Genomic DNA, 26,622 nt, shown 5'->3' on the forward strand with positions numbered 1-26,622 from the left:
AAGGACCACACTGCAGAAGCTAATGAAGGAAGTGGCAATTGTTCAGAAAGACCATTTAAAGGAAATATTAAGTTTCGATTTTAAAGAAGTTACTAGGTGCCTTCTGAAAAGGCATTTCCAAGGAATGAGAAACAGGAATGAAATCCTAGTGGTTGGGACTTGGGTAGGAGGCAAAGAGGTATAAGTAAGGCACAAAAACTGCTCTTGAGAAAGATTTTGTAGTGAAAGAAAGAGGAGAAATGTGGCTTGAAAGGAAGAAATTTCTATTTGTCTAGGTCATTGGTTTGCAAAGCACTTTTACATCCACAGGGTCACTTTATCCCCAAGGAAACTCTGGAAGGTAGGAAGGGCAAATATTTACACTCTTGAGAACAAACTCAGGTTAAAAAGAAGTTAAAAGGCTTGCCCAAAGTCAATTATAGCAAATAAGGGGAAGAATTGGATTTAGAATTCAGGTCAAATAAGGGGGAGAACTGGATTTAGAATTCAGGTCATTTGACTCTTATTCCAATGATCTTTCTACTGTGCCCAAACAGAACATTTCTAAAGTGTTCACTCTATTTGGATATTGGATACTAGACAGCATCGGGCTTCTTGTTAAAGGGTTTTGACCTCATCCGGGGTTAATGGCAAGTTGCTGGAAGGTTTTATGCCAGGGAATGCTAGTTTCAGTTAATGCCTGATGGAACAAATCTGGCAGTGAGGTGTAAGATGCATCAACAGAACAGACACCTGGTGGTGGGGAGGGGTTAGAAAATGAGAACAATTAGCTTCAAACGGAAACACAACTTTTGATACGCATTCAATCACATGCTGAGAAAGTGATTTCTCTTCAGGTCTCCATACCCTATTCTGTTTGTATTTAGGAGAAGTTCTCAGTTTGTCAGTATATTTTTAACATGTTTCAAATACTCTCTCTTTTTTTTGAAACGGACCCAGGCTGGAGTGCAATGGCACGATCTCCACTCACTGCAACCACCACCTCCTTGTCCCCAAACAAGCTTTTTGAGCTTTATTTCCACCATTCTTTCCATGTCATGCATCTTAGTTCTTTGCTTCTGTAGTTCACCCTGCCTGGAATGTTCTTCTTCTCCTCTTTACCAGTGAAAATTACAGTCAGGGACACTGAACAAGAAAGGTCAATACTTATTTTCCAGTTCTCCTTCGGAGCCCTCTACTTCCAACATTCCTTTTCCTTTAAGATAAAGGAAAAGGAAAGAACACTGAAAACACAATTTAGGAATTTAGTAAAATATGAAAAGGAAACAATAAAACTCAAACTTAAACCTCCCGAGTAGCTGGGATTATAGGCATGCACCATCACACCTGGCTAATTTTTGTATTTTTAGTAGAGACAGGGTTTCATCATGTTGGCCAGGCTGGTCTTGAACTCCTGACCTCAAGTGATCTGCCTGCCATCGCCTTCCAAAGTTCTGGGATTACAGGCATGAGCCACCTCACCTGGCATTTTGACTACTCTCTAATCTCCCTTTTGAACAAAGAAAGAATAGGACTCAGGCTGAGAACATTTGTAAAAATTGCATCTTGCTAAAACTGAATTACATTGTTTTCTGCTCACTCTGTTTTTATGGTTACTTTCTACTTATGACAAGTAGGATTGATTTATCATTTATTGTAATTACAGAAAGTTTACTGTACATCTTAGTAAAAAAGTCAAATTAAGGAAAAATATACCTAAGACAAGTGGTATGCCTCTATGGAGAAATTATATAAGTGTGTATTCTAATGACTAGAGTTTGGGAAATTATGGTCTTTGAGAGTATTGCAATAGGAGTAATAAGGGTTCAGATCAGAGTAGGGTGTTGTTAATAGGTAACGACAAGAAAAGAAGGCTCTGATAGATGTTTTAAGAGAGTTAAAGGAGAGGGAAACTTGTTTCTTTGAGGGTATTTTCTGCCTCATTTCTCAGGATGGTTTTGACCGTAACAGTGAAAAATAAAAAAGTCTTATACAGTGGAAGGAATTTATTACCTCATATATCAAGAAGCCCTGAGGTAGGGTGGCTCCAGGAATGCTTAAGTGAGTAGCTCATTGACATCACTAGGCACTTTGCTTCCATCGATCTTCCAGCCTCACCAAAAAGGGTTGTCCTCATGACTTCAAGACAGCTGATATGGTGCCAGGAATCTCATTATGGACATACGGTGTTCTCAGTGCAAGAATAAGACATCTCTTCTTGAGCTGAAGAGTGAGGGATGAAGCAAACTTTCCCTGAAGGCACCTCCACCAAAATATTTTTCTTCAAGATTTGTTGGACAAAAATACATCACATATTCATGCATAAACCAATCACTGCAAAGGGGAATCAAATTACCATACCTAACATAAACTAATTAGGATTTATTCTCTGAGCTGGGGAGATCTTTTTGCTGAAGAATGGAGTTCTCAAGATAATAGGGGCTCTGCTAATAAATATGGTTGGTAGGCAGTCAACCATGTCTTCTACAGCTCCTATGGAGAGCTGCAGGTGTTCTCTGGATACCAGTGGTTCTGAAATTCTTCAAATTCACCCTTGAACGTAAGTGGCAAATTCTTGAGACTTGTGGTTTTATTTCTGAGAATGTTATTTAGCTCTTCTTTCCATGTGTTGGATTAAGGCAGAATGAAATACTTCTGTTGCAAAATCAACTTCTGGTTTAGTGATGCACATTGAGGGTGCAATGCGAAATGTCTGAGGAGACACCGGAAAATAAGAAAACAAATCATCAGAGAACCAAATATGACTTTGAGGAAATGCACTAAACTAAAAATCCAAAACCTTGTGTTTAGGACGTTTCTCATGTTCCTCTTGGTTTGGCTCCTCCTCCCTCCCCAATGCTGGATCCAGGCCATTCACCCTCCAGTCTCCACACAAACCCTTGTACAATTTGGCTCTGCCCCTTTTCCTTTTTGTCATACATTTACCTCCTGGCCCTTCTACACCTTCACTGAAGTCTTAGGCCCCTCTCTATACTCCATTTCTGCCCAGGGTGACTTCCATGTCCATATGTGCAACCCAGCAAACTCGCTTCTCACTGCCCTTATTGCCACAACTCCCAGAATCTTTATGTCCACCCCTCTGCATCCATTCACACCCATGACCAATGCCATGAGTCTCCTCGTCACCAGGGATAACTCAATTTCTGATTCCCACTACAGCTCTCCTTTTCATGAAAACTTCAGAATCCTCATTCACTCATTGTCTTCAGGTCTATTGCTCCACTCAGGTCTCCTCTTTCCTTTCCACCCAGCTCAGAACACAGAATTGACTGAAGTAGGCTTGCACTTGCTCCCCATTTTGCTTGCATTTCTACCCTTCTGCTGCACCCACACAGTCAATCCCAGCCCTAATAAAAGATTTTATTAAGTGGCTTTTCTCCAATCTAGATGGCTGAGAAGAGTTAGAGAAAAATCACGCAACTAGGCTGAGCGATATGCTAGATATTCAGGGTCTCCAACTTCTGTGGGTCCCTCCAACTTTTCTTGTTCACTGTCCTTTTTCAATCTAAACCTTTATCATTCCTCTCAATTTCCTTACTCAACTCCTGCACCTCTCCCTCTATTTCATAGACAATCAGGCCTCATACTTCTCAGAAAATGGAAGCTGCCAGGCAAGATAAACTTGTTTGCTCTTACACCCATTGTTATAACCTTACCTGAAGGCTCAGAGAACAAGATGTATTTGCTGTTCAATTCCAAATTGTCCACCTATGCCCTTGACCCTGGATTCTCCCATCACCTTCACAGGAAACACCCCTTCAGCTTCCCCTTAGCCTATAAACAAGCAGGCTTAAAGCTCTCATAACCCCCATCTAGACCACACCAAATACAAATCTGTGTTGACCACCTTGTCCCCTATGGCTACCTCGCAAATGCTTTCTTCCTGCTTTTAGCCACAGCATTAAAAAGACCGGTTGGTGCTTATTGGCCATTATTTATCACTTTGCCCTTCCCCCATTCACATCTCAATTGGCTGCAGTCTGACTTCTGCTGCATCAACTACTCTACTAAAGTTACCTGCAAGTGTGGAATTCACTGGGCATCTTCCAGCCCTCATCCTCTGTGGCCTTCTCTGCACTTGACTCTTTGGAATTCCCCACCCCACTTCCTGAACCTCTCCCGTCTCTTTCTTCCATGACTTCACACTTTTCTTACTCTCTTCATACCTGTCCACGCTTTCTGCCTCTACCTGGGCAGCTTTTTCCTTCTCCTGCCCTTTATTATTATTATTATTATTATTTATTTATTCATTTATTTTTTTGAGGCAGAGACTCCGTCTGTTGCCCAGGCTGGAGTGCAGTGGCACGATCTCGGCTCACTGCAACCTCCGCCTCCCGGGTTCACATGATTCTCCTGCCTCAGTGGACTCTCTCTTGCTCTTCATACCCACATTCTGTGCGTTTTCCAGGATTATCCTCAGAATGTCTCCTCTATCTTTACTACCACAGTTGAAGTTCAAACAGCGTCCTTGGCTCCCAGAGGGACTCCCTGTCTCCAGTCTTGTCCCCTTAGATTTGTCCTCCTCAGAGGACAGATTCTGAAATCAGACTGCCTGAGTTTGGCTCCTGGTTCTGTCATTACTTAACCTCTCTGTGTGTCTTTTCCTTTATCTGTAAAATAAGGATAATAATAATACTTGTTTTACAGGCTTGTTGGGAGCATTGAATGAGTCAGTTTATGCAAAGTGTTAGGACAGTACCTGATAAGCAGGAACGGCTTCATACCACCTCCACTGACTACCTCAAGCCTTTGCGCTAGCCACATCTGTGTGGTGCAATGTGGTGTGCAAAATCAGTTATTTGTACTCTGCCATGTTTCATGCACAGTTTGGTTGTTTATCTCATTATTTAAGATTCTGCTAGCCAAAAAGCCTGGCCTGGAAGTCCCTTCTCTCTCTCCCTTGAATACCTTTGATAATTTTCTGTGTATTTGACTTTCTCTCCCACCAGCTCCATGAAGGAAGGAACAGATCTTGTTTATCACCATATTAGGTTGGCGCAAAAGTAATTACAGTTTTTGCAATTAAAAAAAACTCACAAAAACTGCAATTACTTTTACACCAACCTAATAGTTTCAGTTTCCAGAATAACACCTGTTGCTTAGCACATAACAAATTTTGCCAAATAACAAAGGAAGAGCTAAGCAAGTACACAAGTATCTCATGTCTTTATAAATTGTATGTCTTAGGATTCATAATCATTAAATTATGCTATCTGATTTGTACAGAAAAATATTTATGACTAGGACTAGAAAAAAAAAATCATGGAGCACATCCCAGCAAAAGTGCTCATTCTGGTTTTGTTGTTTGGGCTGGGAGAACTTTAAGTCTGTTTTGTTTAAAGGGGAAGTTGGGGAAAAGCTGAAGATGCAAGAAAACATGGGGATGTTTCCTTGAGTGAAGGTGGAGGGAGCTTGGAGAAACAAGCGCACAGATGGAAGATCTAGATTTGAACAGGAGAAATGTCTCATTTCTGGAACCTTCAGGGAAGGAGGTGCTATGATCTGGACATTTGTGCCTCTGCCCCTTGAATTCCTGTGTTGGAACCCTAACTCCCAAGGTGATGGTCTTGCAAAGTGGGGCCTTTGGGAAGTGATTAGGTCAGGAGGGCACAGCCCATGAAGGCCCAGGGAGTTCTCTTGCCCCTTCTGCCATATGAGGTCACAGCTGAAAGATGGCTGCCTAGAAAGAGCGCCCTCACCAGACACTGAACTTGCTGGCACCTTGGTCTTGGACTTCTCTGCCTCCAGAACTATGAGGAATGAATTTCTATGAAGTATAAGCCACCCAGTCTATGGCACTTTGTGACAGCAGGCTGGGGGGACTAACACAGGGGGAAAGAATAAATGTGGGGACTGATGAGTTTATATAGAGGTTTTGCCTGATAGTTTCAATTTTATCTGAGAAATATGAGGCAAGAAGTAGGTATTTCAGTATCCACTGAAATTGTGAGAGGCAGGGATGGAGCAGGGAAACTGGGAAGGATGAGGCATGTTTAAAATGGGAAAGAAAGTTGACAAAGGACAGGACAAATTAGGGAGGAGCAGATGTTACCTTCTCTCTTAAGTCTCTGCCCTGGAGCCCATTCCTGGGGAGGGGCTTGTTGCTGTGAGGGATTGAGGGGCAGCTCGCTTCCCTCACGGCAGCAGCAGCCCTAGGGCAGTGCGTGCAGGGCAAGCCAGGGTCCCCACTGTGGAGCTGGGCGTGGCCTTTCAAGGAAGGGAGTGAGGAGGGCTCCATTCGCTGAATCTCCCAGCCTAAGGGTGAGGGACACCGGCTGTGGCTGATTTTGAGTTGGGCATTGGGGGCTATGCCCAGGTGGTCCTCCATCTCTCCGACAGGCGTCACCCGGGCCTGCCAAGGCTGTCGGGTTGCTCCCGGCCACAGAGGCCACTAAGGCTTAGCAGGGTCACCAAGTCAGAACCCAGGGCTGAGCTAAGAACGGCCAGAATTGCTTTCACAGGGACTAGGATTAATTATACAGGAGACAAATTATTTATAGCATGACTGTGATGTTTCTTATCATCCGTATTGTAAATTGTCTGCTTTGACCATCCTGTGTCTGCCTCTATCTTTACCACAGAGCCGCGACTACCAAACTATTTTCACTCAGCGCCCCCTCGTGGCCCGATAGGTGCACTGTCCCCGCCTTTTTTTTTTTTTTTTTTTTCATACCCGAGCTTCCTCCCTAGATGACATGTGGCTGGGTACCCCGGCACAGTTGTGAAGAAACTGTGACCAGCACTAGGAAACCAGAGAGACTCCTACCTAGAGCGATAGGTAAAGACCAGTCTTTCTCTTACCTGAGAAAAAATGCCGCCTCTGCCAACGAGGAGCCCCATGTGCTTGCAGTCCTCATGGATCTGATTCACTTCTTCACGGGGAAGAGGTCGGCGGCTCATCTGTAAATATATTTTTAGAAAGCTTTCTATTTGGTGTTGGAATGGTTACAGGAATTATTTCCAAGAGAGGAAAAAGGAAAAACCCTCCAGCCATCAATGCCCCTCTTTTTTTCTCTCTCTCCCTCTTTCTCTCTGTCCTCTCCTTCCCCTGTAATTAAATAAAGTTGCTAATTGCTGAACCAGATTTTTGGAGGATGTTATTAAAAATGTTTGTTTTTAATCCCAATTCATCCCAAATTCCCAAAAGACAAAATGAAGTTCTGTGCGGATAGTCAGTGAATCTTAGCTTTGCTAATGGCTGCCTTGGGAGTCTGGTTTCTTAATAGCTAAATTTGGAGTCTGTTTTACGTGGAAATTCTCCTTAACTTTTCACTTTGTTCTGCCCATGGAAAGGGCTCATTTCAAAGGCCACGAAATGGCTTAGAAGTTGCGCAAAGGCACCAGCAGCCTGAGCTTTCCCTGGGCAGCGCGGTGGGACAGCTGAGGAGCTAATTTCCCTGCTTGCAGGACTTGCTCTTTCTCCCCCAAGACTGCATCCTCCAGGGTTAGGAAAGGTAAGTGCTTCCAGGAGCTGAGAGGCTGTTCAGATCCCCGGCCATCCAAAGCAGGTCCCCTCCCTGTGGGGTCAGACATTGAACTGACTTGCATCCTTTCTGTGCATCTCTTGTCTTCCCAGTCTGTGAGTACAAATGTCTCCCTCTGACTTAGTCATGTTATACCTGACAACATATCTGCATTACCTGGAAGGCTTTCACACGACAGATATTTGGGCCTCATGCTAGGCCAATCGAATTAGAATGTTTGAAGTAGGGCTTAGGCATCTGCATTTTTAAAATGGTCCTCAGGTGCCAGGGCTAAGCCCTGCTCTAATTTTTCCACGATGAGCGCTGAGGCCTGTTGCTGCCATGGTTTCTCCGTAACCCAGCCTCACTGAGCTTCTGCACCGGGCTGGTTCTCCGGTTTTAGATGCATAAGACATGAACCTTGCTCTGGGTCAGCCCTTGCGATCCTCGTGAGGTAGGCGGGGCCCCTCCAGTGTGCCCAGCTTCATTACATCCGCCGCACTTCCTACCCACCCTCGCTCTGGGCTTTGCCATCCACTTCCTTCTTCCCACCAACCCCAGATCCAACTCTTTCCCCAATCCTCTATTTCTTGTAATAAGAAGGGACCTCCTAGAGAGATATGCTCATTTTGGTCTGTCTTAAAGCCTTAAGATAAGCAAAATACATATTCAAACTTTCAGACTATTGGATCAGAAAGGAACTGAGGGAGAGGGAAGGACTAGAATCTTCTTATTGACCCCAAAATGCTATCATGCATTCCTGCTTATGATTGATTGGAAAGGGTCAATGAAAATAATTTAGGGCTAAACTGTGAGAACTAGAAGGGCATTAAATATGATTCGAGAGGCCAGAGGGACCAGAGAGTAATCTGGAGGGAAGGTTGAATTGGGGGTTCAGTTCTTTTGTTGTTGTTGTTGTTGTTTTGATTTTTGAGTCAGAGTTTCACTCTGTTGCCCAGGCTGCAGTGCAGTGGTGCAATCTCGGCTCACTGCAACCTCTGTCTCCTGGGCTCAAGTGATTCGCCTGCCTCAGTCTCCCGAGTAAGTGGGATTACAGCCACCTGCCACCACACCTGGCTAATTTTTGTATTTTTAATAGAGATGGTGTTTCACTATGTTGGCCAGGCTGGTCTCGAACTCCTGACCTCAAGTGATCCACCTCAGCCTCCCAAAGTGCTGGGATTACAGGTGTGAGTCACCATGCCTGGGCCAACATGACAGTTTTGAATGGGCGGAGTCTGTGTGGCTTCACCCAGCCTTGCTCTGGGCCAGCACCCTCTTGGCTCCCTTGCCCATTTTATTCCTCCCTGGCCTCAACTGCTATGGCTAATGGAACATCTTGTATGCCTTCTTCAGGGAAAAAAGCAGAGTCTGACACTCTACTGAGGCTAAAGCCATAGCGCAGCCTGCTGAGGCCCTTGTGCCCATGCCTATGCCCCAACTACTTGATAATGAAGTGGGCATGCTAGTAATTCAAGTTCTTGATGAGTGTATAATGGAGCGTCATGTTTATCTCTTTTGGTGAATCTGTATTTAAAGAGTTGTAAACTTAATATTTGAAAATAATTCGAATGTTCTGGAAGTGCATAAAGTAAAACCAGAACATTTCTCCACTTCCTATCCTATTCCAAGGGACACCTCCTATTAACAATTTGGTGCGAAGCAGATACTTTTTCTACGCATGTAAATACATCTATATGCATGTTTAAAAAAATAAGTCATTTTATAATGTCTGGCAATTTCCTTTTAATAATATATAGTATATTCCATGTCAGTATATTTGGACCTAGTCTTCTTAAAGGTTACCTAGTATCTCATTGCAGTAATTTGCTCAATCTCCTAATGTTGAGCATTTAGGTTGTTTCCATTTTTTCATGGTTATAAACAATGCTGCAAATATTCCTATTCATACATATTTTTAGACACTTTTGAAAGTATTTCTTTGGGACACACTTCTAGAAATTGCCAGGTATGTTAGCCCATTCTTGTGTTGCTGCAAAGGAATACCTGAGACTGGGTAATTCATAAAGAAAAGAGGTTTAATTGGCTCACAGTTCTACAGACTGTACAAGCATGGCTCCAGCACCCGCTTCTAGTGAGGGCCTCAGGAAACTTACAATCATGGCAGAAGGCAAAGGGTGAGCAGATGGGTCATGTGGTGAGAGCAGGAGCAAGAGAGGGAGTGAGGAGGTGCCACACATTTTTAAACAACCAGATCTCACATGAAGTCACTCATCGCCAAGCCACTGATGAGTTATCTGCCCCCATGATCCAAACACCTCCCACTGGCTCCACCTCCAACACTGGGGATTACATTCCAATTTGAGATTTGGAGGCGACACGTATTCAAACCATATCACCACGTAAAAATGTATAGACATTTAAAATTTGGAGAGCTACAGACAAATTGCTGTCCAAAGGGCTGTACCTCCTTACCAACAGAATATGAGAGTACCTATCCTGGGTGATGCTGGACAACATTATAGCAAAGTTCTTGGGTGTTATAACTACATGAATGAGGTATATGTGTTGCAGAAATTAATCGACAAACACAAAGCACTCACCATCTATATGTTTCCTGGTCTCAAAAGTGTAAACTTATTTAGGAAAATAGGATATTTATACATAAAAAGTGAGTAAACGAATACAGATTAAGTGACACAGACTGAATGTCTGTCCCTCAAAATTCATACATTGAAACCTAATATCCAAAGTGAGGGCATAATATTTGGAGGTGGGACATTTGAGAGGTGATTAGGTTACAAGAGTGGAACCCTCATGAATGAGATCAGTATCCTCATAAAAGAGGCCCCAGAAAGCTCTTTTGCCTCATTTACCATGTGAGGGCACAGCAAGAAGGCACCATCTATGAACCAGAAAGTGGGCCCTCGTCGGACACCAGGTCAACCTGCTCCTTGTTCTTGGACTTTCCAGTCTCCAGAACCATGAGGAATACATTTCTGTTGTTTATAAGACATCCAATGTGTAGAACTTTGCTATAGCAGCCTGAATGGACTAATATAGTGGGAAAGATATTTTCAAAGCAGTTCCTTAGACAGTGAGTACCAGAGGAATTCTCTGAAGGGTGGATCTCTTGGATAGAGCAGAAGCAAAGGCAAGCTTTAAGGAGATGCGATGGAGAACTTGATCTTGAAAAAGACTAGGATTTCCATAGGTAGATATAGAGGGGAAAATACCATGATCCATGGTTGAGGAAAAGTTTGGGTGGCATTTGGATTTGGAGAGTGAATGGCATTGAGTGCACAGTGAGTAGAATTAGGGGATGTAGGAGCTGGGATTTAAATCCAGGTGGTCTGCCCTTAGAGCCCATGCTTATATTAACAAATGGTTCAGCGAAGAGAAAAAGAGCCCCTTCTATAGATACTACTTTATAACCTCGCTCTAGTTTGGATATTTGACCCTCCAAACCTCAAATGGAAGTTTGATCCCCAGTGTTGGAGGTGGGTCCTAAAAAGAAGTGCTTGGGTGGTGAGGGCAGATCCCTCATGAATGTCTTGTGCTGTCCTCTCCATAATGAGTTCTCATTCCATTAGTTCCTTCTAGAGCTGGTTGTTGGAAAAAGCCTGGCACCTACCCACCCCTTCCTTCTTGCTTTCCCCTTCTCTCTCTCATCATGTGATCTCTGCATATGCCAGCTCCTCTTCCCCTTCCACCATGAACAGAAGCAGTCTGAGACCCTCATCAGATGCAGATGCTAGTGTCATGCTTCCTGTACAGTCTGAAGAAACATGAGCCAAATAAACATCTTTTCTTTAGAAATTACCCAGCCTCAGATATTCCTTTATAGAAACACAAATAGACTAAGAAAAACCTGTTTTATTGTTTCCACGACATAGCTTGCACATATTTCCATGTCACATATATATCTATGCCATTATAGTGGGGAGATGCCATAAGCTAGCTTGTTTTGTATGAATGGTCATCTGGGAGGGGGATTCTGGTGTTTTACTAAGACAAAGTTGTGATGAACATCTTTGTTCATCTGACTTTAAGCACACAGAGGTTGGGTTCGGAACAGAGAAAAAGGAAGAACTCCTCCTCTCTCATTGGGCTTTCCTCTCTCAAGTCTACACTTTGAGGAGTATAGACAGCTTTGAGGGAACCCCTTGGGTGGTGATTATGGTGAACTCTTCTGAGCCTTGCAATAACTCTTGTACTTGTCCACACACTTAAATACGTTATAGCTTGTTAGAAGTTCTCCATTGTAGAAAGCAAGTTGGGGTCAAAACAAATAAATAAATAAATAAAATGACCCATGAGCTGGGGATCTTAGTCTCATATTACCCTTTGTTTACTTTCCTGGTGTCTTCCCTTGGCTTTCAAATCTTATTTAAACGTCCCAGCTTTGCACTGGCTCTGACATGTGGTATGAATTGAAGAGACTTATACCCATGTCTGGTCTAAAGAGTAAAAAATTGAGCATCAGTACTTCTAAAGTAGAATGGTGGTAAGACCAAAGAGCTAGAAATTGCTAGGGAAAGCTGGATCCCTGTGGACATGAGGTTAGTCTGGCTACTCCTCCCTTCTGCCAAGATTCTCCTGCTCTTCTCAGGCTTTGATTTTATGGAGGAAAGGCACAATTTCCTATGGGCATTTACTATGGGGGCTGCAGTAGAAACAAAGGGAAAGATTTGAGAGATATGGCAGAGAAGGGATCAATGGATCTTGATGTTGGAAACAAGGGAAGAGGAGGAGTCAGATGATTTTGTGGTATGGAGGCTGAGTAATTGGAAGAATGGTGGACGGTGAGAAACAAACAGTGATCTTGGGAGAAATATCTGGTTTGGGGGAAGATGCTAAGTTCAATTGTTGTTATGATGAGTTAGAGGTCTCAGTGGGCAACATTCCTCCCTGGTTACTTGGGAGGTTGAAATCCATTCACAAGTAAGTAAGCATGCAAACAAACAAAAAACTCAACGTAAGCCAGGCACGGTGGCTCACGCCTGTAATCCCAGTACTTCAAGAGACCACGATGGGCAGATCACTTGAGGTCAGGAGTTTGAGACCAGCCTGGGAAACATGGCAAAATCCTATCTCTACAGGTGCGTGCCTGTAATCCCAGCTACCCGGGAGGCTGAGGATCGAGAATAGCGTGAACCTAGAAGGCGGAGGTTGCAGTGAGCCAAGATAGCACCACAGCACTCCAGCCTGGGTGACAGAGTGTGACTCTGTCTCAACAACAACAAAAACAAGCCCTAATATATATTTAACTTCCTCACCCCAAACCTTCACCATAACCTTTCCTGGCCCTTCTTTCTTACTTCCTTCTGTTTCTCCCCAAATAATTTCCTCCCTTCCCTGTATTTCTAAGTATTCAGTCATTGCCTATGCTCTTTGCCTAGGATGGCAGGGATAATGCTGGTTTCTTTTCCCAAATGCTCTCCCTCATCCCTCTAGAATTCTTGGTGATCTGTCAACATTTTGTTCATAGTCAACACTCTCTACTAATCTCTAAAGGGCTTTGCTGAAAGCTTGCCATTTGTATGTGCTCTCTCCCTGAGAGTAAACGAAGTTTAGCTAATGTTTCCTCCTATATCTCCCGCTGGCCCAAGCAGCTGCAGAGAGAGGAGCAGATCAGCACCTACCTTATCCTGCACCATTTCTATGCCTATCATGAGGCCTTTGCCTCGAACGTCTCCAACAATTTCAAACTCATCCCGCAGCTTAGCAAATTTTAGTAACATGTAGGTCCCAACTTCTTGACTGTTTTCCTGTAGATTTTCTTCTTTAATCACCTGTTGAGAGAAAGCCCCAAATGATCTCACGTGGCAGAAGTTTTAAGACTGACTGAGGATCGTGGAGAAGTCATCGGACATGGCCCTCTTGTAACCTAACCAAACAGAATCCAGAACAAGTCTAGTGTGACCACAAGGACTACAAAAAGATTTGTCGTAAGGAGAGAAGAAAAGTCTTAGGGGAGGGGATATGCTTCTGCCCCCAACTCCCTCACCTTCAGAGGTGGCTAAGAATTTAGGAAAGAATAGGCCAGGCGTGGTGGCTCACACCTATAATCCCAGTACTTTGGGAGACCAAGGCGGGCGGATCACAAGTTTAGGAGTTCGAGACCAGCCTGACCAATAGGGTGAAACCCCATCTCTACTTAAAAAAAAAAATACAAAAATTAGCTGGGCTCAGTGGTGGGCTCCTGTAATCTCAGTTACTCAGGAGGCTGAGGCAGGAGAATCACTTGAACCTGGGACGTGGAGGTTGCAGTGAGCCAAGATGGCGCCACTGCACTCCAGCCTGGGTGACAGATGACACTTTGCCTCAAAAAAACAAACAAAAAATAGTTTAGAATAGAATAAAAGGTATGTCTCAATGCAGTTGAAAATGTAGATTCTAAAATCCCAAGGCTTGTTATTGTCAGGTTTTGCTGAGAACTGGGATATAGTCATGAATAGGATGAATGCTCTGAGGAAAGAAATCTCACAGGTGCTTTCCCTACTGGAAGATGGTGACCTTTGCTCAGCAGTCTTCAGCCAGACGTGGGCTCTCATGGCCCAAGCACTTGGTCTGGGGCTCTGGCCTCTTTGTCTGAGCCCAGAGCCAGGGCACTAGAAGATATAAAATGATTTTTATCTCAGTTCTACTTACAGCAAACACCCGGGGTTCTTGACAAGACACATGAAAAATACTGTATTTTTATTTAGCTGACAATACTTGCATGACTCCAGGCAAACCTTGTTATTTTTAAAGACCTATTTCTTCACCTAAACCTTCTCTACCTTCTAAATTGGTTGAGGTAACAAAGCACTTTTTAAAAGAAGTTAGCAATGTCAGCTCATGTTTTTAATACCAGCACTTCGGGAGGCCGAGATGGGTGGATCACTTGAGGTTCGGAGTTTGAGACTAGCTGGCCAACATGGTGAAACCCCATCTCTACCAAAAATATAAAAATTAGGTGGGCATGGTGGTGCATGCCTGTAATCCCAGCTACTCAGGAGACTGAGGCATGAGAATCTCTTGAACCCAGGAGACAGAGGTTGCAGTGAGCCATGGTTGTGTCCCTGCACTCCAGTCTGGGTGAGAGAGGAAGACTCTTTCTCAAAAAAAAAAAAAAAAAAAAAAATTGGCAATGTCCACAAAGTGAAATAAATGACACATTCCTACTCACACTTTCTCATCTCATGATTTAATTGTTTTCAAACATAACCATTTAATTAGCAAGGGCAGCATTTGCTTACTTAATTTTGTTTAAAAATACTTTTAAATTTCATTTTTTTGGAATAGGTAAATCAAGTTCATGGTCAAAAATCAGTGAGTGTAACTGCTGGTGGGACTGTAAATTGGTACAACCTCAGTGGAAAATAGTATGGAGATTTCTCAAAGAACTAAAAGTGGGTCTACCCTTTGGTCCAGCCATCCCACTTCTGGGTATTTTCTCAAAGGAAGAAAAGTCATTATAGCAAAAAGACACCTGCACATGTATGTTTACTGTAGTACAACTCACAATTGCAAAGATACGGAACCAACCTAAGAGCCCATCAATTGATGAGTGGATAAAGAAAATGCGGTGTGTATACACACACAAACACACACACACACACACACACACACACACCCCATGGAATACTACTCAGCCATAAAAAAGAAAATAATGTCTTTTGGAGCAACTAATAAGTGTTCTCACTTATAGGTGGGAGCTAAGCTATGGATACACAATCGACATTGGAGACCCAGAAGGGGAGAAAGTGGGAGGGGGGTGAGGGATGAAAAATTCCATATTGTGTACAATGTACACCACTTGGGTGACAGTGCACTAAAGTCTCAGACTTTGCCACTATACAATTCATCCATGTAACCAAACCTACTTGTATCCCAAAAGCTATTGAAATAAATAAATATATATACATATATAAATATATATGTGTGTGTGTATATATAAATATCAGCAAGCATAAAAGTACATACAGCAGAGTGACTCTTGCTGACCCCTGGCCCCCAGCCACCTAGTTTTCCTCCCCACAAAAAAACACTGTCATTTACTTCTTAGACATTCTTCCAGAAATTTGTTATAGTTCTTTAAGCACATGATATTAGGCATGTTAGCAAGAATATAAAAAATAAATCTTTTTTTAAACAGATGTGATCCCAGGCTAAATCAATGGTGTAGGGCTGAACAGCTGAATTACCTTGTTGTAAGCATGTAGAACTCAGTGTCTCCTTAGTCATTCAATTTATAATAGTACAACAAAAGGAAGGAAGAAAAAAATGTACAAGAGAAGGCCAACATGAAACTAATTACAAGGATAGCAGTTAACATCTGTAAATCACTACCCAGATAACAAAGAAATTTCAGCTGGCTAGAAAAATTCTTATATTTCCCATGTATGTGAGGTTTATTATATATTATTTCTTATCCAACACTTCAAGCACCCAAAGTAGATCTTTAAAAAGGGAGAAGGCAGAATAATAAATGGAAATCTAACTTTAATGCATAAACTATGAATTAACTCTCCCCTTTAATAATTCAGCATGATAGAGTTCTGCCAATGCGTGTGTGGTTTTGAAAGAGTCATTTGTGAAATGTGGCTAATGTGGCCACTGGCACCAACCTCAAGCACAGCAGATCCAATGGCACAGGCCATGGGGTTCCCTCCAAAGGTGTTGAAGTACTGCAGGCGTTTGGCCAAAGATTTGGCAATCTCTAGAGGGAAAAAATAGAAGGTGTGGAAAGAGGGACACATTACTGTCCACATTCTCTCATGGCGCCATTTGGACTACAGTTACTTCGTGTTGTAAATGGCATCCTATCTAATTCATTCTTCATTCAACTGATAGTAGATGTTAGGTACTGAATTGTATCACCTCAAATGCGTATGGTTGAAGCCTTAACCCTGAATGAGACTGTATTTGGAGATAGTGCATTTAAGTAGGTAATTAGGTTGAATAAGGTCATCAGGGTGGGGCCCTATCTAAGCCCAAGGAACTGGTTTTCTTATAAGAAGAGGAAGAGACACCAGAACCCTCTCCCACCCCTCTCCTCTTTCCATCCCCTCTTCCTCTTCCATATACCTCTAAAGTGTGGTGGAACCCTCCGTTTCATGGTAGGCATGGGAGAATTAGTCTTCCTTACAGGAAGATCAGAATGGGCTTGTTTCCGATGGGGGTGCGGTGGCTCACGCCTATAATCCCAGCAATTTGGGAGGCCAAGGCAGGCGGATCACTTGAGGTCAGGAGTTCAAGACCAGCCTGGCCAACATGGTGAAACCCCGTTTCTACTAAAAATACAAAAATTAGCTGGGCTTGATGGTGCACACCTGTAATCCCAGCTACTCAGGAGGCTGAGGCAGGAGAATTGCTTGCACCTGGGGAGGCAGAGGTTGCAGTGAGCCAAGATTGTGCCACTGCACTTGAGCCTGGGAGACAGAGCAAGACTCTGTCTCAAAAAAAAAAAAAAAAAAGGGCTGTCTTTCTTCCATCTGTTTCACAGTCAGGCAGACAGACTGTTTCTCTCTTTCATTTGCTTGGGAAATGCATCATGCGGTTTCCATGATTGTCTCCAATCTACACAAGTTCCAACACACGTGTTTAATACCATAGCCCAATGTACGAGGCCCAGAAGCAAACACAAACTGCCTGTGGGTCCTACCTGGAGTGGTTACGACTGCTGCCATGGGAAAGCCATTCCCAATCCCTTTAGCCATGGTGACAATGTCAGGCAGGACGTCGTGGGTTTGGAAGCCCCAGAACTGAGAGCCCAACCTTCCAAATCCTGTCTGCACCTGGGAAAACAAGTTCAAAACAATTGGAAACCCATCAAGACATGCTGTTTTTGACTGGGTGCAGTGGCTCATGCCTGTAATCCCAGCACTTTGGGAGGCCAAGGCGGGTGGATCATGAGGTCAGGAGTTCAAGACCAGCTTGGCCAAGATGGTGAAACCCTGTCTCTTCTAAAAATACAAAATATTAGCCGGGTATGGTGGCAGTTGCTTGTAATCCCAGCTACTCAGGAAGCTGAGGCAGGAGAATCGCTTGAACTCAGAGGGTGGAGGCTGCAGTGAGCCGAGATTGTGCCACTGCACTCCAGCCTGGGCAACAGAGTGAGACTCTGTCTCAAAAAAAAAAAAAATAAAAAAAAAAAAAAAGAAATGCTGTTTTCTTTTCTGATCTCTTCCTTTTCCTCCTCCTCATTATGGCCATCATCAGCCATTATCATCAGCATCCTGTAGTATCATGGACAAAGCGCTTAATCTGATGCCTGATATTAGGCATCAAGAGTCATTTCCTAGCTTTGTGCAATTCTGGGTATGTTTCTTAAGTCCTTGGAACCTCTGCTAACTCATCCATCAAGTAGAAATACAACAGTATGTCACAGGCTCAATGAGGGTCGTACAAATAATATGAAAGGGATCATTATGATTAACAGTTTTTGATGAGCATTTCCTCTGTGTAAGAAAGCAGGGTAGAAAAGTAGAGAAGCTGAGTCTGCCCCAGGATAGATGAAGAGGGAGTTACCGTCAGTCAGGTGGAGCTGCGGCACTTGCTCCAGCCCAGTTCAACTGGTCATCCTCTTCCAGGGATGCCTTCCCCTTCCTGAGAACTGTATCATGAGGAGGACCCAGCCGAGGCAGTTAACTCAGGGTTGAACTCCTCTAATCTAGAAACTGTGGTTTGGACTAAAAACTGACCTTAGTTTTTTTGTGCATGCTGTTCGCTCTTTCTAGAAGACCCTCTTCCTGCTGCTTCATCTCACTGACTTCTTCTGTGCTCCAAAACAAACTTTGCTGGCCAGGCGCAGTGGCTCAGGCCTGTAATCCCAGCACTTTGGGAGGCTGAGGCAGGGGGATCACAATGTCAGGAGATCGAGACCATCTTGGCTAACACAGTGAAACCCCGTCTCTACCAAAAAAAATTTGAAAAATTAGCCGGGCATGGTGGCGGGTGCCTGTAGTCCCAGCAACTCGGGAGGCTGAGGCAGGAGAATGACATGAACTAGGGAGGTGGAGCTTGCAGTGAGCCGAGATCGTGCCACTGCACTCCAGCCTGGGCAACAGAGCACGATTCCCTCTCGAAACCCTCCCCCGAAAAAACCCCCAAACAAACAAACAAACAAACAAACAAACAAAAAAACAAACTTTGCCATCACTTGGTTTCTGAAGGTTCTCCTGAGCCTTAGTTAGGTTCCCTCTCAAGGTACTCTGGGCATGCTGCCATCAGCGGCTTTCATAGAGGACTGTTATCACCAGTGGGCATGTCCCATGGCAGGGACTGTGTCTTATTCCATTCTCTATCCGCAACACCTAGCACAGTGCCTGATACAAAGTAGACACTTATAAGCACTTGTGGAATGAATGACAGGGTGGCAGTAGTGCCTGATTAAATAAAGTCACACAAACATCTCCACACACATTTCTGCCAGAGCCTTTCTGGTGAAGTCTCCTTGATTTCTCTCTGGCTCTCAGTCTCCCTGTCTGTCTCTCTGTCTCTCTCCACACATACACACAATGCAAAACAGGGGTTAGGGATGTGGGTACTTGAAGCTCATTCTAAAATGCACTTAAAAGAGTGAGCTTCCAGGCTGGGCACATTGGTTCACGCCTGTAATCTCAGCACTTTGGGAGGCCGAGGCGGGTGGATCACCTGAGGTCAGGAGTTCGAGACCACCCTGGCCAACATGATGAAATCTCGTTTCTACTAAAAATACAAAAATTATCTGGGCGTGGTGGCGGGTGCCTGTAGTCCCAGCTACTCGGAAGGTTGAGGCAGGAGAATTGCTTGAACCTGGGAGGCAGAGGTTGCAGTGAGCCGAGATCACACCACTGCCCTCCAGCCTGGGTGACAGAGTAAGACTCTATCTTAAAAAAAAAAAAAGAGTGAGCGTCCTTCTCAGATTCACTTCTCATTTTCCTACTTTCTCTAGGCTGCTCAGCAAGGGCAGATTCTGGGGGTTAGAATTAGATGACAGTGACTAATATAGGAGAAGAGCTTAACCCAGGAGTCAGACAGACCTGGGCTGGAATCCTGGGTGGCCTCCTTCCTACTAATTAGCCTCTGGGCAACTGATTGATTTTTCCAAATGGGATAATGTAAGAGGAGCTCGTGGAAAATCCATCTATTTTGTCTTCCTGCCTGTCTTTTTCACTCTATCTAAATACCATACATAAATGGCATAAATGGTGAAAAGTCAGATTGCTTGGACAATGTGTAACAGTGAAAAGGAAGCCTAGTATGACATATTCCATTTTGTTCCTAACCAGCTTGCTCTCATCCTCCCACTGTGATGATGTCTTTTAGGTTAACTGCTTTTGTTTATCTTTGCATATAGGCTAAGCTAACTATGGAAGGAATTTAGTTTATAGTTTAACTAAGGCAAGGATGCTTTAAAAAGAATCCCTGAGGAGATAAGAAGGGTGTACACACAAGTAACAACGTTACATTAAAAATTTATAACAGTATTGTAACCTGACCAAGGAGGAAAGTTTACCCTTGCTGTGGCTCAAATGTCTGTGGTCACCAGTCACCTTTTGACCTTAACCCCCTCCCTCTTCCCCTTTCCCTTAACATAAAAGGAACCCACATTTGCTTAAGGTGGTTCTTTTTTTTTTTTTTTTTTTTTGAGACAGAGTCTCGCTCTGTCGCCCAGGCTGGAGTGCAGTGGCGCGATCTCGGCTCACTGCAAGCTCCGCCTCCCGCGTTCACTCCATTCTCCTGCCTCAGCTTCCCGAGTAGCTGGGACTACAGGCGCCTGCCAACACGCCCGGCTAATTTTTCATATTTTTAGTAGAGATGGGGTTTCACCGTGTTAGCCAGGATGCTCTCGATCTCCTGACCTCGTGATCCGCCCGCCTCGGCCAAGGTAGTTCTTTAGGACATGAGTCTGACGTCTTCTCCATTTGCTTGCTCCCCGAAATAAAGTGGTCTTCCTTGCCCCAACACCTTATTGCTTGACTTATTGACTGTTTTGCAGCAAGTGGTACAAGCTTTGGACTCGGTTACAAATGTGTGGAATTATGTAGAACAATAAACCATGTTTAGTCACTGAGGAAGTATCAGTTTCATAGACTCTTACAGTAGTACAGAGATGCATCATTCTAACATCCATAAACTCAACTGTGTTTGCAGATGAGGAGCATACATTAGGGAGAGGAGCAGGCTGGGTCATGACAGCAAGTGTGGTGGGGACTATGGGTGGGCATGCCCTGCAGTCAGTTTCAAATTCAAAATCAGTCTATGCCAGTATGGGCCCAGAGGCTGCCAGTTTTCTACCTTTAATCCAAATTCCACATTTTAAAGAAAAGAATGGCACTGAATATTAATTAAGATGACTTGTGTAAGACTGCTCCTCAGCAGAACTGACCCTCCGCACTCAGGTTTTTCTATCCTGTGTTCCTTCCCTTTCTGCCATGATTTGCCCTTTCTATACCACGCTCTGTCATTTTGGAGGGGCAGCTTGATACAGTGGCTAGTCATGTGGTTTTGGGAGCCTGAATTTGAGTCTTGGACCTATTCCTACTCAGGGCATAAGCTTGACAGGTTGTTTAACCACCTTGGACCTAAATTCACTTATATTTAAAATGGGATGATATGGTTTGGCTGTGTCCCCACCCAAATCTCATCATGCATTGTAGCTCCCATAATTCCCACGTGTTGTGGGAGGGACCTGGTGGGAGATAATTGAATCATGGGGGCGGTTCCCCCATACTGTTCTCTTGGTAGTGAATAAGTCTCACAAGATCTGATGGTTTTATAAGGGGAAACCCCTTTTGCTTGGCTCTCATTGTCTCTTGTCTGCTGCCATGTAAGATGTGCCTTTTGCATTCTGCCATGATTGTTAGGCCTCCCCAACCACATGGAACTCTGTCCTTTAAACCTCTTTTTCTTTATAAATTATCCAGTCTCAGGTATTTCTTTATCAGCAGCATGAGAAAGGATTAATACATAGGAATAATAGCAATGGGGCATATAGAACTATAGAACTGTTGAGAGGTATGAACTGAGTTAACACGTGCAAAGTGTTATGAACAGTGCCTGACACACAGTGACTACTCAGAAAGTTCCAGCTATCCTTATTTTTACCTAGTCCTCGGAATAGTCCTTCTTAAGGATACCTGTGTTAGACAGTTTTCAATCATTGTTTGAAAGTCATAAAACTGTAAGACAGAAAATTCTGAAATTCATATTTCCTTTGAATTCAGCCTACCATCTCTTTAATTAGTCTGACTGTGATAGCTTCACTATGTGCTGATTTGGAGGCCAAAGTTTATCCTTTTAAATGATGTAGCTAATTTCAAACTGACTGGATATTCTCTTCTTTTTAAAATAGCAGATTATCTTTCTCCAGCCAGAACTTCCATCAGTTTGTGGGCAGATTGGAGAAGGGAGGTTGGGCACAGCAGGAGCAGGCTGGCCCAAGTTGCCTGTGGTACACCAGGGACATCCAATGCACCTGGGCATAACAGAGACCCAGCTGCCCAGGCAGAAATTGCAAAATTTCTGGGGTTTCACCATGTTGGCTGGCTGGTTTCGAACTCCTGATCTTAAGTGATTCGCCTGCCTCAGCCTCCCAAAGTGCTGGGATGACAGGTATGAGCCACCGCGCCCAGCCTAGCTGTAGGAAATTTTTAGTTGAGGAAGTCTATTCCAACAATGATGGCTGGACTGAAATAGGTGTGAAACATACTTACAGGTTCTCCACTTGTCCTTGGCTGGTCTAACCACCTGTTAGTCCAATCAAGATAGGTCACCCAGCAGTAAAGCAGGGCTTCTGTGGCCCTCGTGATCATCCTCTGGTCTTTTAATCTCCATAGCTATTCTAAATAGACAGAGGACTACTTTCTTTGATACACTCTAATATAAGGTATAATCATAGGTAAATTAATCCCTTTTAAAAACACACAGCTAGAGCTCACATAGCCAGTGAATTTTATTCCCATTAAAGTAATGCCCTTGGGGGTAGCGTGCTTATTCCACCAATGCTGCTTTAATTAAATCTATGTTACAATTTTCTGGGAACTATTTTCAAATGCAGTATCTGCAGTGGTGGTACTCTTCTAATTTAGAGGCTGGATTATTATTATTATTTTAAAAACATTATTTTGGCCGGGCACGGTGGCTCATGCACGTAATCCTAGCCCTTTGGGAGGCCAAGGCGGGCAGATCACCTGAGGTCAGGAGTTTGAGACCAGCCTGACCAGCATGGAGAAACCCCAGTTTCTACTAAAAAACACAAAATCAGCTGGGTGTGGTGGCGGATGCCTGTAATCCCAGCTACTTGGGAGGCTGAAGCAGGAGAATCACTTGAACCCCGGGAGGCAGAGGATGCCACTGCACTCCAGCCTGGGCAACAAGAGAGAAACTTTCTCTTGTTGTTTTGAGAAACTCTGTCTCAAAAACAAACAAACAAAGAAACCCCACATTATTTCCAGGCAAGTTTTGTCAGAAAGGTGTATGCTGCCAGGTTGGTAAATATTATTTTTGCAAAAATTGAGATTAAAAACTTGGCTATTGGGCCTGGCATGGTGCCTCACGCTGTAATCCCAGGACTTTGGGAGGCCAAGGCGGGCGAATTACTTGAGGTCAGGAATTCAAGATCAGCCTGGCCAACATGGTGAAACCCCGTCTATACTAAAAACATAAAAATTAGTCAGGCTTGGTGGCACATGCCTGTGGTCCCAGCTACTCGGGAGGCTGAGGCAGGAGAATTCCTTGAACCCCAGGAGGCGGAGGTTGCAGTGAGCCGAGATCGTACACTGTACTCCAGCCTGGACGACTGAGCGAGACTTTGTCTCAAAATAACTAAACAAATAAAAACAACAAAAAACTTGGCTGTGAGATTAAATTTCCTATGTTGTTTGTCAGCCCCTGAAACAATCCCTAGAAAGGAATTTAAAAAATACATTGAGTCACGGTCTATTAACATCATATATGACTGTTAGCAACTTATTTGATAGACATCAATTTGGATATTTAAATTCTGTTGTACCTGTTAAACTGATCAGCGAATGTACTAACAAATCAACCAGCCCGCTAGCAAAAATTTCATTCATTTGTAGGCAAACTTTGGAGACTTTGCCTGGAACCCGGAGGAAGTTTAGGAGATTTCTGTCTGTGCATCTCCTGTTCCCACAGCACTCAATGGCACCCTTACATGCCACTTACTTCATCTGCAATGCACACACCTCCCCTTGCTCGCACCAGCTCAAAGGCTTCCTTTAGAAACCCCTTTGGGTACTGGACAACTCCATTCACACCCTGCAAAAGACCAGACCAAGAAGACCTATAATAATAGCATCAGCCTTTCAAAGTATACAAAAAGTTAGATCATCATTATCATCAATATCATGATGGTAACACTAGCAATTTTAACAACAGTCTATAGAACAGTTTTCATGATGGGTGAAAAGAGGAGTTATTACTCTACACCATGACTTCTGGAAAAAAGATGCAAACATTGATTATTTTCCGAGATTAGAAAACAGTAGAATAGAGGAATTTGGTGAGACTAACGAAGGAGTTCTTTGGACAATGTGGATGTTACCAAGCAGCTAAAAACGGCCAGGGTTTCCTCTTCTTAAGAATTTTAGGAGTTCAGTAGTTTCACCTGTCTGATGGAAATGGAGGAGAGGGTTTTTAAAAGATCATTTGAAAGTCAGTGTCTTCTTTCTTTCAAGGAGACCAAGAGAACGAATTTAGAGACGGACACAGTAAACACTTAATTCATTTGGAATTCTCTAGAATGTATGAGTTAAAACTTTCTGATAATTGAAGATTCAGCTCCATTAATGTCTTAGATTCATGTACCCACTTGAATAGGTTCTGCAAAAAATCCTGCAATTGACTTGGCCACAGATGTGCTCAGCGTGTCTTTGAACTGCTCAATATACTGGTCTTTAGCTTGGCAGCAGTCTGCAAAAAACAAACCACAAAGTAAAACAAACACAGCATTTGAAAATGTGAGCCTGATATCTAGAAGCATGGGGAAAAACAGGAAAAAAAAGAAAAACAAAAACCCAGACAGGGTAAGTCAACCAGGGACTGGGAGTGAGGATATGCATTTCTGAAGGGGGAACATTCCCTCTGAACAACTTGTACTTTGGTTCAAGAAGGGAGATTAGGATAGCCATAAAGGCACAAACAAACCACTTCAGTTCTTTCCATCTGGGGAAAAAATGTCCCGAAGTGTCATTGAGCTGGTATAGACAGCTGTTTCACCTAAGGATGCCCATCCTCTAAAACGGGTGGATCTAATTCAAATGGAATTAGAGTGATTTAATTTATTTGAAAGTAACTCTATTTCCTTTCATTGCCATCTAATCTGATGTACAGTTTTAAAGCTACAAAGTGTCTTTGTCTTTAGAGTTAGTAAATATGTTTGTAGAACAATTAGAATTCAGTTTAAAGAGAAATGTTCGAGAGCCAAGTGGCTTCCATCCATCGCAGCCCTTGGCACTTGGTCCTGTGCTTGTTTTTAACAGACCTTTCTCCCATTAATCAGGAGGTTTTTGTGGGCAGGGACTATGCCTTGTTCATTTCTAAAATATCTGTGGTCAAACAAGCTGTTTGGTACACTGTAGGTGGTGCTCAGTAAATGTTTAATGCATTAAGAAGAAAATATTAACAAATAGTAGAAATTATGGCTGGAGTGAGACATTGAGCAATTTTGCTTGAAGGTTTTTCTTTTTTTTTTTTTTTAGAGGTCTTTCTAATGGGGAAAAGCAGTAAAGTGCCCTTGTTGAAATGATCCATCTTTAATTCATTACTTCTCCTTTTGGCTGCATCTTACTGCTGATAAACCCACCTGCTGAGTTTTAAATGTCAATAATCACTTTTATATTACTAGAAGACATATTTGTTTTCAAAACTTGCTTTCTTATTCTTCATGATGTCCTATCCATTTCACGTATTTCCAAGCTTATATTTGATTTTCTTTAAATGTATTAAACATATTCGTGTCATAGTCTAGCTGATAATTCTGTTATTTGAAATCCTTGCAGATCTTTTTCTTGATTGGAGAGTTTTGTGTATTGTATGTTTATTTTTGACAAGGGGCAGTTTATTTTCCTTGGAATTTCATTTGTGAGAATTCTTTGAGACCCAGAATGAGGTAGATCCCTCCAGAGCCTATTTGAATTGGCAGCTTCCAAGCACGCAGGGCGTTAGAGTCTAAGAGTCCTTTAAATTTTAAGCTTGAGGAAATGAGCGTTCACAAGGCAAAGCCTTGGAGAGCCAGCCTGCAGGTGAAATTTCCGGTGGTGGTTCCTCCCAGTCCCTCCACTTCCATTCAGCACCAGAATCTTTGCAGGCCCTTTGGCCTGTGACGGGTAATGCGTTCTTGGTGGTGTTTTTAATTCTAGTTGACCTATGAATGAAGAGGTGGCCCCTTGGGGGCTCCAGCTTTGTGGCAGGGGAGGGTTTCCTACAAGATCCGTTACTTCGGCTGGGCCCTGGACTTCGTCATCTCTTCCCTGCACTCCACAGAGCCATCAGCACGGAAGCTCAAGGTTACCAGGTTCAACAAATGCTCTCAGGGTCAAAGCTGCCTGCACTGCCCTAACGATCTCTATGCGTTTCTGAGAATTCGTGCTTTCTTGTATCCAACCTTTGAAGGGAATGTGTTTCATTTTATCCAGAATTTTTTAGTTGTTTTCCACTGGAGAAAAGCCAGTGCTATCATGGTACCAGTACCAGCTGTCCATCCAGCTCAGTTGTCTTAGTACTAACCATATCTACTTTCCCATCCTGCTTAAAGATACTAGAAACATTTCTGCCTTGCTTCACCAGCTGCAAGCCTCACCACACAGACACACAGGCATGAAATCCTGTGGATGGCAGAGGACGAGAGGAGAGTGGGAAGATTGCCCAACAGGCTTGCCCAAGCTCCAAAAGCCTACATCTGTGTGTCAAAATTGAAAGTGGGAATCACCAAGGAAGCAGGAAAGGTGAGAGAGAGAGAGAGAGAGAGAAAAATTCTTCTATTCTGGAATAACAAAGGTCCCATATCAACTGTATCCATACATGACTGAACCTTCAGAATTTTTATCCATACCTGTTATTTGGTTCTAAACAGCACCATGCAGTCTCTGAACTTAAACTTATATCCATAGATGACGGAAGGAGTGCAGAGAAAGATGTGGATGGGATGGAAAGCCCCAACCCAAGTGACAGTGAAAGCAGTCTGGGTCACCACCTTCCACCC

The 26,622-nt window shown here is 43.4% G+C and overlaps 1 protein-coding gene across 4 annotated transcripts in view; it reads right to left on the minus strand.

Annotated features, from left to right (window-relative positions):
* Nucleotides 1-1,970: 1,970 nt before the first annotated feature.
* The window catches only part of AGXT2 (alanine--glyoxylate aminotransferase 2), a 43,610-nt gene continuing 18,958 nt past the window's right edge, over nucleotides 1,971-26,622 (minus strand). For 2 of the 4 annotated variants that reach the window (XM_017959480.2, XM_017959479.2), the window contains 7 exons: nucleotides 24,232-24,332; nucleotides 23,586-23,678; nucleotides 17,077-17,209; nucleotides 16,040-16,131; nucleotides 13,070-13,219; nucleotides 6,802-6,900; nucleotides 2,347-2,692 (listed from right to left, as the gene is read on the minus strand). In XM_017959480.2, coding sequence (XP_017814969.1) covers nucleotides 2,585-2,692; nucleotides 6,802-6,900; nucleotides 13,070-13,219; nucleotides 16,040-16,131; nucleotides 17,077-17,209; nucleotides 23,586-23,678; nucleotides 24,232-24,332 — 776 coding nt within the window. In that variant the 3' untranslated portion in view covers nucleotides 2,347-2,584. Of the gene's footprint in view, nucleotides 2,693-3,196; nucleotides 3,348-6,801; nucleotides 6,901-13,069; nucleotides 13,220-16,039; nucleotides 16,132-17,076; nucleotides 17,210-23,585; nucleotides 23,679-24,231; nucleotides 24,333-26,622 lie in introns of all 4 variants that reach the window. The other 2 variants (XR_001903302.2, XM_003899567.4) reach the window with 2 other exon arrangements.

The sequence above is a fragment of the Papio anubis genome, unplaced genomic scaffold (genome assembly GCF_008728515.1).
Source record: "Papio anubis isolate 15944 unplaced genomic scaffold, Panubis1.0 scaffold408, whole genome shotgun sequence".
Classification (NCBI taxonomy): domain Eukaryota; kingdom Metazoa; phylum Chordata; class Mammalia; order Primates; family Cercopithecidae; genus Papio; species Papio anubis.